This window comes from Sinocyclocheilus rhinocerous, unplaced genomic scaffold (genome assembly GCF_001515625.1).
Source record: "Sinocyclocheilus rhinocerous isolate Xijiao unplaced genomic scaffold, SAMN03320098_v1.1 scaffold30, whole genome shotgun sequence".
Classification (NCBI taxonomy): Eukaryota; Metazoa; Chordata; class Actinopteri; order Cypriniformes; family Cyprinidae; genus Sinocyclocheilus; species Sinocyclocheilus rhinocerous.
This window is the reverse complement of record NW_015657838.1, coordinates 2639596-2651381: the sequence shown is the minus strand read 5'-3', so window position 1 is coordinate 2651381 and position 11786 is coordinate 2639596. Positions and strand designations below refer to the sequence as shown.

The 11786-nt window shown below is 41.9% G+C and overlaps 1 protein-coding gene across 1 annotated transcript in view; it reads left to right on the top strand.

The window, feature by feature from the left end:
• LOC107721585 (nectin-3-like protein) overlaps window positions 1-11424 on the top strand; it is a 13563-nt gene extending 2139 nt beyond the window's left edge. The window contains exons 2-5 of the mRNA XM_016529680.1: window positions 8806-9117; window positions 10140-10248; window positions 10805-10953; window positions 11047-11424. Of these exons, the coding sequence (XP_016385166.1) occupies window positions 8806-9117; window positions 10140-10248; window positions 10805-10953; window positions 11047-11081 (605 nt within the window). The 3' untranslated portion in view covers window positions 11082-11424. The remainder of the gene's footprint in view (window positions 1-8805; window positions 9118-10139; window positions 10249-10804; window positions 10954-11046) is intronic.
• Window positions 11425-11786: the final 362 nt, after the last annotated feature.

Here is an 11786-nt window from a genome sequence, read left to right as displayed (position 1 = left end):
CCATCGTTCCTCGCCATCACAGATTGTGACAGAAGAACCGACCAATAACAGTTACCTCCGTGTTTTTCCCTCTGTTTGTTTTCTCGTTTTTCTCTGTGTTTTTGTTTCCGTTGTGTTTCCCTCATGGATGCCCTCCTTCGCCCGGAATTTCTCCTCCTCCTGCTGGAGCAATGGGAGAGATCGCTCGAGGACCATACGAGACTGTTCCAGCTGAACAGCTACCCGGACAACGCGCTCTGTGCATTCTATGACGCCCGTCTAAACATCGAGTGCAGAGCGCCGTCATCCGAAGATGGTCCTCGAGCGGATTTCACCGCCTTTGTGGAGTGGATACTGGCGAGAAACGGATCCCCGCTCACCGTCAGTTCCGAGGAGAATCTCGCCAGTACCACTCCCGACCCAGAGCCCAGCCCACTATCTCCCCGCTGTGCGGAGCTTAAGCCCGAGCCCACCGATGACGGAGAGCCAATTCCCGCGGCGAAAGTGCCAAAGCGAAGAGGAGAGGGCTCCAGTCCCCGAATCCAGTCCAGAGCGCCCTCCAGTGCCCGCTCCAAGAAAGCGCCCTCCAGTGCCAGCTCCTCGTAAGCGCCGAGCCGAAAGCCGAGTCCCACACTCTCTCGCTCGCTCAGAACCAGTAATCTACAGCTCACCGTGACCCCTAACAGCCGGCTCTCCAGACGCGGGAAATGAATTGTGGCGCCCGATCAGAGACGATATCCTCGGGGATTCCAAAGTTTCTGAAGACATGAGTAAACAGACTTTCAAGTGCAGTGGGCAATCCCTTAAAGGGAAATAGTTTGCAGGCCTTCGAGAAACGATCTACTGCCACTTGGACACAGGTGTTGTTATCAGACTTGGGGAGGTCTGTCACGAACTCAATCCCAATAGGGAATTAGTTTGCAGGCCTTCGAGAAACGATCTACTGCCACTAGGACACAGGTGTTGTTATCAGACTTGGGGAGGTCTATCACGAACTCAATCCCAATGTGTGACCATGGCCGGCGTGGTATGGGTAGGTGGCACGAGCTTGCCTACTGGGAGGTGACGAGGAGTCTTGGACATGGCAGAGACTGAGCAACTCAGAACGTACCTGATAGCATCACGGGACATACTGGGCCACCAGTACCGAGCTTGGAGGAGCGAGAGGGTCCGTTGGCTGCCTGGATGTCCAGAGCCCGGTGCGTTGTGAACTGAGCCCAGAAGGGACTGACGTTGGGAGATGGGAACATATGTTTTCCCCTCTGGGCCTCCCAGCGGAGTGGGTTCAGTTTGAGTGGCGGCTCTGATGTCCTCGTTGATGTTCCACTGTATCGGACTAACAATCAGGGCTGGAGGGAGAATTGGTTCTGGGTCAGAAGGTGAGTCGGGGGAATGCAAGCGTGACAGGGCGTCTGCTTTACAGTTGCGATTTCCAGGATGGTAGGTAATGGTAAAGTTGAACCGGGTGAAGAACAAAGCCCAGCGGGCTTGGCGAGGATTGAGCGTTTTGGTGTCTCTGAGATATTGGAGGTTCTTGTGATCAGTTATGATGGTAAATGGGTGGTTGGCTCCCTCCAGCAAATGCCGCCACTCTTCCAGGGCAAGCTTGATGGCAAGTAGCTCCCTGTTTTCGATATCATAATTCTGCTCCGCTGGGGTCAGTTTCTTGGAGTAGTATGCGCAAACCTGGAGGTGTGGAGGCTCACCAAATAGTTGGGATAGCACGGCCCCGACTCCGGTGGTGGACGCATCCACTTCTACCTCGAACGGAACGTGGGGATCTAGATGGCGAATGATGGGGGCCGTGCTGAAGGCTGTCTTGAGTCCTTCAAAGGCATCGTGGGCGCTAGAGTTCCAGGACAGGGACTTGGGCTTACCTCGGAGCATGGAGGCTAGCGGGGCTGTATGCAGACTGAAATCCTTAATGAAGCGACGATAGAAATGAGCAAACCCCAGAAATCTTTGAAGCTCCTTCACGGCCTGGGGAAGAGGCCACTCCTGCTGGAGAGGTGGAAGGTCGGATGAATCCCTGGTTAAGAGCCTCCTGGATGTATTCCTCCATAGCCTTGCGCTCCGGGATGGACAGAGGATAGACTCGAGCCTTGGGGAGTTTAGCTCCAGGCAGCAGGTCAATGGCACAGTCCCACGGCCGATGAGGTGGTAACAGAGTGCCAGCCTGCTTACTGAAGACATCCTGGAACGCCTCATAATCAGATGGAGCATGGAGGCTAGCGGGGCTGTATGCAGACTGAAATCCTTAATGAAGCGACGATAGAAATGAGCAAACCCCAGAAATCTTTGAAGCTCCTTCACGGCCTGGGGAAGAGGCCACTCCTTGACTGCAGTTACCTTCCCCTGGTCCATCTGAATACCCTCCTGGCCTATGATGTAGCCGAGGAACTGTATGGTGGGGTGATGGAACTCGCACTTCTCCAGCTTGAGGTAGAGATGGTGTTGGCGGAGCCTCTGGAGGACCTGCTTCACGTGGCGGCGGTGGTCGGCCGGGTTCCGGGAGTATATGAGAATATCATCGCTATATAGATGATAACGAAGTGGTGGAGGAACTCCTGGAACACCTCGTTCATAAAGCTTTGGAAGACGGACGGTGAGTTGGCTAGGCCATATGGCATAACGTAGTACTCATAGTGGCCAGAGGGGGTGATGAATGCAGTCTTCCGCAGGTTCCGCGCTCCGCAGGTCCAACTTGGAGAAGATGCGTGCCCCACGGAGTTCCTCAAGTGCGGCGGGGACTGAGAGGAAGTGGGTAAGGGAGTTTCACCGTCTGGGAGTTCAGAGCACGATAATCAATGAATGGTCGCAAGCCTCAGTCCTTTTTGCCCACGAAGAAGAAACTTGCCGCTGGAGAGGTGGAAGGTCGGATGAATCCCTGGTTAAGAGCCTCCTGGATGTATTCCTCCATAGCCTTGCGCTCCGGGATGGACAGAGGATAGACTCGAGCCTTGGGGAGTTTAGCTCCAGGCAGCAGGTCAATGGCACAGTCCCACGGCCGATGAGGTGGTAACAGAGTGCCAGCCTGCTTACTGAAGACATCCTGGAACGCCTCATAATCAGATGGGATGGTGGGTGTCTCCTGAGGTTCGGGACTTTCGATGAGTGTGGAAGCAATCTGGGCTGTACGTGACTTGTGGAATGGCCTGGGGAGAGCTGAGAGGAAGTTGTGATGACAAAACTCGCTCCAGCGAGTAACATCACATGAGTACCATCTGATTTCTGGAGAGTGGAGAACGAGTTAGGGGCATCCCAGGATGATGTCCACTGTGGGTCCCTCCAGTACCAGAAAGGTGATATTTTCCTCATGCAGATTGCCGATCTTGAGTCTCAGCGGTGGAGCGCAGTATTTCACCCGCCCACGTCCTAGCGGTTTTCCCTGGATAGTTTCAACTCGGAGCTCCCGGGCTTGACGTGTTCGGGGCAGATGGAGACGCCTTAGAAGGTCTTGCGAGATGAAGTTGCCCGAGGAGCCCGAGTTGACGAGAGCTGGGACTGTAACAGAATGGCCTGGGGTGAGTAGTTGCACCATTAGCATGGAAAGTGTGGAAATTTCGTGATCAAGTTGAAGGGTACTCACCGCAGGACATGGGGGTCTGACGGGGCAGGTCCCTATGTAGTGATCAGCCGCAGCGCAGTAGAGACAGAGTCCGGCTGCAAGGCGGCGTGCACGCTCAGAGGGAGTGAGCCGTATGGAGTCCAATTGCATTGGCTCTGGTACTGGGGAACCCAGGGCGGGTGTGACAGACTGGTGGTGTGGCAGGCAGCTAAGCGTTGAGAGATTCAACCGGTTCTTTGCATGAAGCTCTCCAATCCAACTGAATCATCATAAATAGCCATCTGAGCCCGGATACAGGGATCCAATCCCTGCCTGTAAGCGCTGAGAAGAGCTGTCTCATTCCATCCGCTGGTCGCCGCCAGTGTTCGAAACTGCAGCGTGTAATCGTTGGTGGAAGAAGAGCCCTGACGCCTGCAGGAGTTGGTCAGACACGGAGAGCATTCCTGTAGCGAAGACAAACACTTCCTTGAAATGGTTAGAGAAAGCTTAATAGGAATTAATTATGGCACTGTTGGCGTTCCATATATCTTTAGCCCACACCAGCGCTCTACCAGAGAGGAGTGAAATAAGGAAGGTTACCTTAGCACGTTCCGTCGTGAATTTCTGTGGCTGCATCTCAATGAAGAGCGCTACTTGCAGGAGGAAGCCGCCACACCCAGCTGTGTCACCCCCATAGGAAGCAGGCATGGCCATGGGACTGGCAGAGGCAGATTAAGGAGCAGTGACTGGCATGAGAGAGGCCCGAAGGGTGTTCACCAGTTCCTCGAGGACCTCTGCGGGAGTGGGAGGCCGGGGATCTATAGAGGTGAATGTTATAGGTCCGGTCTTCTGTCACAGATCAAGCCAGAGACAACAGGTAAGTGGATAAACAGGTATGGTTTATTTTGCATCCCGATGATCGTCAGAGATTGCTGGCCAGCAACGAGGAAACACAGAGTAGGAGGATCGTCGGAGGATCATTAGAGGATCTAGGGAATAGTATAAACAGGTAAGTAGCATACAAGGAGTCTGGTATAGTTCATGATGTGAACGGTAGACCGGACAATGAGTGACTGTGAGGAGCGTGTTCTTGAAAGTGACTTGATTGGAGACGGCAGGTGCAGGTGATCAGAATTCAGGTGAGTATGATCTGGTGTGAGTGGTGGCTGATGATTGAAGCAGTGACTGCGTGGATTCGCTGAAAGTATAATGTTTCAATCATATTTTCTGACCAGAAAACGTCTTATTTTCTTTATACATAACATACCAGTACAAACAATCCAATCCAGTACAAAAAAAATTGTACTATGTACAAATAAATAAATGAATGAATAAACCAATCAATCAATCAATTAATTAATAGTAATGAATAAATAAATAAATGAACAAACAAAGATAACACTGTAATGCACCACAGGGTAGGCAAGTCACAATTCAAGCATGGATCTAGTATCAGTTATCCTTTGAAGCAACAATCTGAATAATATTCTCCCACATATTTAGCTAACATTTTTTCATACGATACATTCTCAATCATAAATTCAATCCACATTTTAAGTGTAGGACATTGAGTATCTTTCCAAAATCTCAGTGTCAGACGTACTGTTGTGACTACACCCACAGTAATAAGGGAAAACTCATTATCTTTAATCTGAGGAATCTCAGATTTATCTCCTAAAAGACAAATCCTGGGTGAAAGTGAAATGTCAAATCCCGAACATCTTCCTAGATATTTTAACAAAATTTTCCAAAAAGGTTGAATCTTTGAACATTGCCAAAGAGCATGAATGTATGTGCCAGTTTCTTCTTTACATTCCCAGCATTTATTATCATTCAGACAACCCATTCTAAAAAGTCGAACTGGTGTGTAGTAATACCTATGTAATACCTTATACTGGATAAATTTACCTCTTGCTTCCTTTATGTACTTTCCACTGTAGGTGTATCCAATAAGTGTCTTTATCTATGTCACTAATGTCTCTTTGCCAAATCAATCTCAGGTTTTCGCAATTCTTGTCATCAATCTTTAAACAGAGTTGATCAGATTTAGATGTTTTTTATAGGTACCTTGGTAGTTCACAAAATTTTTCTAAAACATTCTTGTTTTGTTCCATAGAAACCTTTGCCCGCAAAGCAGTGTCTAATTTGTAAATATTTCCAGAAATGATCCTGGCCTTCTAACTGAATTTTTTCTTTCAAATGATTATAAGACAAAAGCTTGTCTTATAATAATTTGGGGAAAAGGGGAAGTAAGTTGTCATACTATTAATACCCAATCTAAACTACATGCAAGCTTAGACTTACAATTATATAATGGGGCATAATTTAAGCACATGTATACACAGCAAATCACAATCACAACCACAAGTAAGTCAGGGTTTCTTTTCAAATTAATACCATATGAGCGGGGTAGGGCAATTTCTATAGTACCATATTAAACTGTAAAATTACTGTAAAAAGCATAACTTACAGTTCTGATACAAGTTTTCACAAAAACAAAAAGTTTTATAAAATGATAAACTTGACATTTCAGCCTTTAAAACATTTGTAAGAAAATAGATGAGTCAAAAGTATTAATTATTATATTAATTTAACCAATTACTATCAATAAATTATTTTATCAATTAAAAAACATAAATTAGGGGTGTGCGATATTGCCAAAAAATGTATCTCGATAATTTTAATGAAAAGGTACCTTAAATGTGAAATTAAAACTGCCAGTAGGTGGGCAGCAAGTCACTGTTAAGTGAGTCATTGCGATTAAACCTAATTATTTAAACGGTTGATTGATTCATTCAGGAATGAAACTGTCATGTTGCTCAGAGACGCAAAACAGCACTGTGGCTCTGTTTGGAATTATTTTTGTTGGAGAAATAGAGCAAAAACAGGAAATATGGTGTCTAAAACGTACGTCTCTTAATATTAACTTCTTGTTTATTGAAATGCTGTATAAAATCAATATCACATTTGTAATCATACTGACTTTTGGAGAAAAAACGGCACTCTTCGAGCTCTTCCTTCGAGTTGCCAAACGACAGCCAAGAAACCTTATGGATTTAGAGAGGATCTGTAAAGAGGAGTGGATCAAAATCCCTCCTGAGGTTTCTGCACCAAGTACTAAGTCATGTTTTGCTTGGGGATCAAATACTTCTTTCACTCACTGAAATACAAATCAATTCCTAACCTTTAATACACGAGTTTCACAATTTGAGTTGAATTACTGAAATAAATGAACTTTTTCACGACATTCTAATTTATTGAGATGCACCTGTAATCTGTTTTTTTTTCTGGATTTTTTTGGTTGGTATTCCGTCTCTGTACGTTAAAATAAACCTACCATAAAAATTATAGACCCTTTATTTCTGTGTAAGTGGGCAAACTTACAAAATCAGCAGGGGATCAAATAAATATTTCCCCTACTGTATATGAAATTATATAAATATAAATTTTCTGTGGAGCGTTTGGTAGAAATATAACTGTTTCCCCGGTAACTGCTGTACACAAAGCAGTGCAGCACCGGACTTTGAACTTGCAGCATTAAAATCAACTTATTTTTCCCTTAAAATGATACATTTTCTCAGTTTAAACATTTGATATGTCATCTATGTTGTATTCTGAATAAAATATTGAAATTTGAAACTTCCACATCATTGCATTCTGTTTTTATTCACAATTTGTACAGTGTCCCAACTTTTTTGGAATCGGGTTTGTACAATTTAAGACTTTTTAAGGCCTTAAATTTGATACAACTAATTTTAAGACCCGCGGAAACCCTGGTAAGTGGTTCATCATTGTCAGTAGCCTCCTGCATTCCAATAGTAACCGTCCTAAACAGTATGTTGAAATGAGTATCCCAAAGGATAGATGGCCTGGATGGTCTAACATTTCCATGGAAATTCTAAGTGCAGATCTATGCACACTATTGCCCAACACAACCCATTGTGCTTTGAAGGAGGAATCTGTTCAGAACCACAAACACAAATAAAAACTTTTTAAAAACTACAAACATGTTGGATATACAAGGCCAGTGGTTAAGTAGACAGGTGAAGGGGTTTGAGTGATTAATAATCAATCTAACCATGTTTGGCCATTAACTTTAAAATGTAAAAACATAAAGTGAATCTTTGTATGAAAAACCCACGACTGGCAGATCAAGTGCAACTTTTTTCCTCTTCCATATGGCAGGTAGAATTTTAGTGTAATTTAAATGGCTTGAAATGTGGAGTATGTATATGAGGACGTTAACTGTGATGTGATGATTGACAAGGCAGTCCAGGGAAGTAAATAGGTGACAGCATGGCCCATTAAAGACAAGGTAGTTTGTCACAAAACGTGCCTACTCTTCTGTTACACACTCAAAAGTGTGTACTTTTTCTTCACAATAAGAGTACATACTGTACTTTTGAAGGCATAGTATAAGTAGGCAAAATGGGATGCAGCAAGTGTCTCCTGTGTTAACAGTTTAGAAACATACCCTAACATACACAGATAGCCAGGCCCAGTTCTTGCCAGCTATAGAAAGGCTGGCATGGTAGCAAACATTTCCAGATTTAAATGACCGCAATGATGCCCGTGTAGCTTTTTCATTTTGGCTGGGACGATGCTTTTTTGTGGTAGAACACATACACTGCATGGCCAAAAAAAAAATTGTCATCTAGATTTAAGTAAGCAAAGAACTGCAGTGCTTAACATGTTTCTGGCATGAAGTATGTTGGGAGGCAATTCTTTTAACCCTAACTGATGCAGTGCATAGCTTTTCATTTCTCAAACAACCATGTCAGAAGACGTACCTGTTTTCATACTCTAGGATGACAATGCCAAGATTCATCAGGCTCAATTTGTGAGAGATTGGCCACCACAGAGTCCTGGCCTTAAATCCCATTGAAAGTCTTTGGGATGTGCTGGAGTTCACTTTACACTGCCTGTCCAAAAAAAAGTCGCACACTCATATTTAATTAGAACACCGCTAGTTTTGACAGGCATGTGCAGAGAGGGGTGATTTGGGGGCTCAAGCCCCTGCCCTTTTTCCAAAATGTACCAAAAGTGCCCCTCTCTCAACAATTAGTTCAAGACAAAACGTTCAAGAAATATTCCACATAAACTCTTTTGTTTGCTTTTGGGTATCACTTCTTTAAAACTATTAAAGTTGAATATAAGACCCGCTTAAATATAAATGTTTAATGCTTTAAATGTGTTTTGTTTTTAATTATTAATGTTTTAATCTTTTTTTTCACTTTTCACAAAATGCTCCTAACGTTGTGATGATTTATGGTCACCAGCCACAAGCCCTGTGAATGTGAGCGTGACTGTGGATGTCGTCCCTGTCGCTGGAAGTCTTGAGGTTACCTTGGCAACCTGTACAACTTCTAGAACGAAGCCTGCTGCCGAGGTGTCATGGAATTTGGGTGCTTTATCTGATTCTGTGAAGGTATCAACCAACACTGTGAAACATTTGGATGGGACGTTCACAGTCGCAAGCAGTCTGATTGCCACTCCAACTGCACAGATGAATCAACAACATGTCCAGTGTGTGATCAGACATGTTGCGATGAAAGAGGAACTGGAAGTTGATCACAAGATCATTGTGCACTGTAAGTGGCTTTATGACCCTTTATAAGGAAACCCAAATATTTCACAACCTTAGCGAGTTGTCATGTGTGCTTGTTACTGCAATGGTCATAAAACAGGTTTCAGCAGGTTCTCTGTCATTTAAAGGCCACTTCCTGCCTCAGCTTGTTGACAGTAATTGGTAATTAAAAGGGAAGTGCCATAAAAATGACAAAACCACAAACAGAGGCACTTTGGATAAGCATGTCTACTAAATTTAAGCAAAAATGCTATTAGTAGTTTTTAATGTGACAAAAGATTGTCAATTATTCATTTAGTATTTCCTTGTGTAAAATAAGTACACTTTAGCATACTTTTAAAAAGAGTTCTTATTACAAAAATAATAAAATTTAAAAGAATACACTTAAGTGTGAACTGAATGAAATATTTGCAGACACTTAACTGGATGTTATTTACAATTAAATAAAATGTATACTCAACTGTACACGTAATTTCTTAATTCTATTGTCTTTAAAATAGGGTTAAAGTGAATTGCTTACAAGCATCTACGTAATATATATATATATATATATATATACGTAAAATATATTATATATATGTCATATTATATATATATTACACACACACACACACACACACATATACATATACATATATATATATATATATATATATATATATATATATGTCATATTATATATATTACATATATTAAATATATGTAATTTCTATTTAGACTTGTAGGTCATGTATTTAAATATGTTTGCAATAATGCATTTGTATGAATAAAGTTGCAGTTTAGTGCACTTAAATATATTAACTTTAAATATAACAAGTGTTGATTTATCTGTTTAACCAGGAATTGGCACATGTATTTGATTTGTATTCGATTTATTTGATTATTGAATTGATTACACAAATGTATTGAGGCAAACGTCACTTTTCGCAGTTAGTGGATAAGTCATCTGAATTTGTTTAGATGGATTGGTATTAGCATATAAGTGATATAATTGCAGTCATATGTTTGTGTTTGTGTGTTTTAAAGATCCACCTCAGCTTGTCTTTGTGACACCTTTCAAGAATCTCTCTAATGCTGAGGTGTATCAGTGTCAGGCAGATGCCAATCCTTCAGCTACACACTTCAGCTGGCACAGGTATGAAAAAAATGAATAAAGGATATTTCATTATATTTCATAAAAAATTTGCAGGTTCTTCAAGATGTAACAACTGCAGATTCTTGCGCATCCCTAACATGCAATGCATGGCAATACATAAAGCAATAAAAGACACAAACAATAGGAAGTGTTTAAATAGCGAAAGGAATTGTATCCAAACATTTGGATATTAGTGGATTAGTTAGTAGGGCGTGAAAGCAGCACATCTCAGGAACTAGGCATAATTTGCTTCCTCAAAACAGAGCTGAGAGTGACCTATCAACATTAAGAGCAATGCATTGTGGTTCATTTGCATTTATTTGGTTTGCAGATGCGTTCTTCACAAACCGACGTATGGAATATGTGCATTATGTAAGTCAGCTTGTGAAGAACTCATCTGCAAAGTAAATAAATTACTGTTGTGACATTAACGTTTATGTACAGAACAACCTGAAAAAGTTTGCAAAACATACTAGGTTTTGTTTTCAAATTTAGGCCCTATACTCATTCTTTTGCCAGTCTGACTTTATATTCCTTGCTCTTGATCATGGAGTAGCACACACCAGACTATCCCTAACGATGCCATTAAAGCAGAAGGTAATAAACTCTACTTCTTGAAACTGACCTCTGACCTCAGTGGCCTGTATATCTGTGAGGCTTCAAACGAGTATGGTACAGGAATCGGCTCTCTCTACTGGCAAAAAGGTGAAAAGTGAAAGCTTTTTGCATGTTTTGATGAAGGAAGATACAGCAGTTTGTTTAGACAACAGTGTTTATCATGTGTTATCTCTTTTCTAGGAGAAAAGACAGAAGACTATCATTCTGAGCTCTGAGTCCTTTATACTAGATGCAATTTCATATTTTCTCAGTGTCATCAAAGTCCCTTTAAGGAAATTCAGGAATAAAAGCTGGCAACAATTATATTATGCTTCTTAAACTCAAATCACACTAAAATCTATATTTTTCAGGAAGGCCAAGATAGTGCACATGAACATTGTAGAGTAAACAAACAGCTGCTTTTTTAATTTACAGTGCATATGTCAACAAGGTGACTTTTAACTGAAAGGAATGATAACATTGCCATATTAAGCATTATGCTTTCTCCCATCTATGTATGAGTGGACCATCTGCCTTGCATAGTCCCTGAACATTATATTTTATTACATTATTTGTTGCCGGCGAAATTTTTAATACAATACAACAATATATTTATCATATTTATATTAGCAGGTATAGAAAAATATGAATTTCAGAATGCCTTAGTTTGTGGGTTGTTAAACATAATTTTTATTTGTCATTATGAAACATTGACAAACATTAACAGACAAACAGTCAGAACAACTTCATGGGTGCAATTATTGGTCTCCTTGATTTTAGGTAGGAAAAAATATATTTGTAAAACTAAAATTAAACTAGAGTAAAATAAAAGTTATGCCTGAATAGAAGTCAAATGGGTTGCGATATGAGTATACTGTATATGTATTCACATATTTACATACTTTTACGTACGTATACTTATATATTCATTTATACATAGC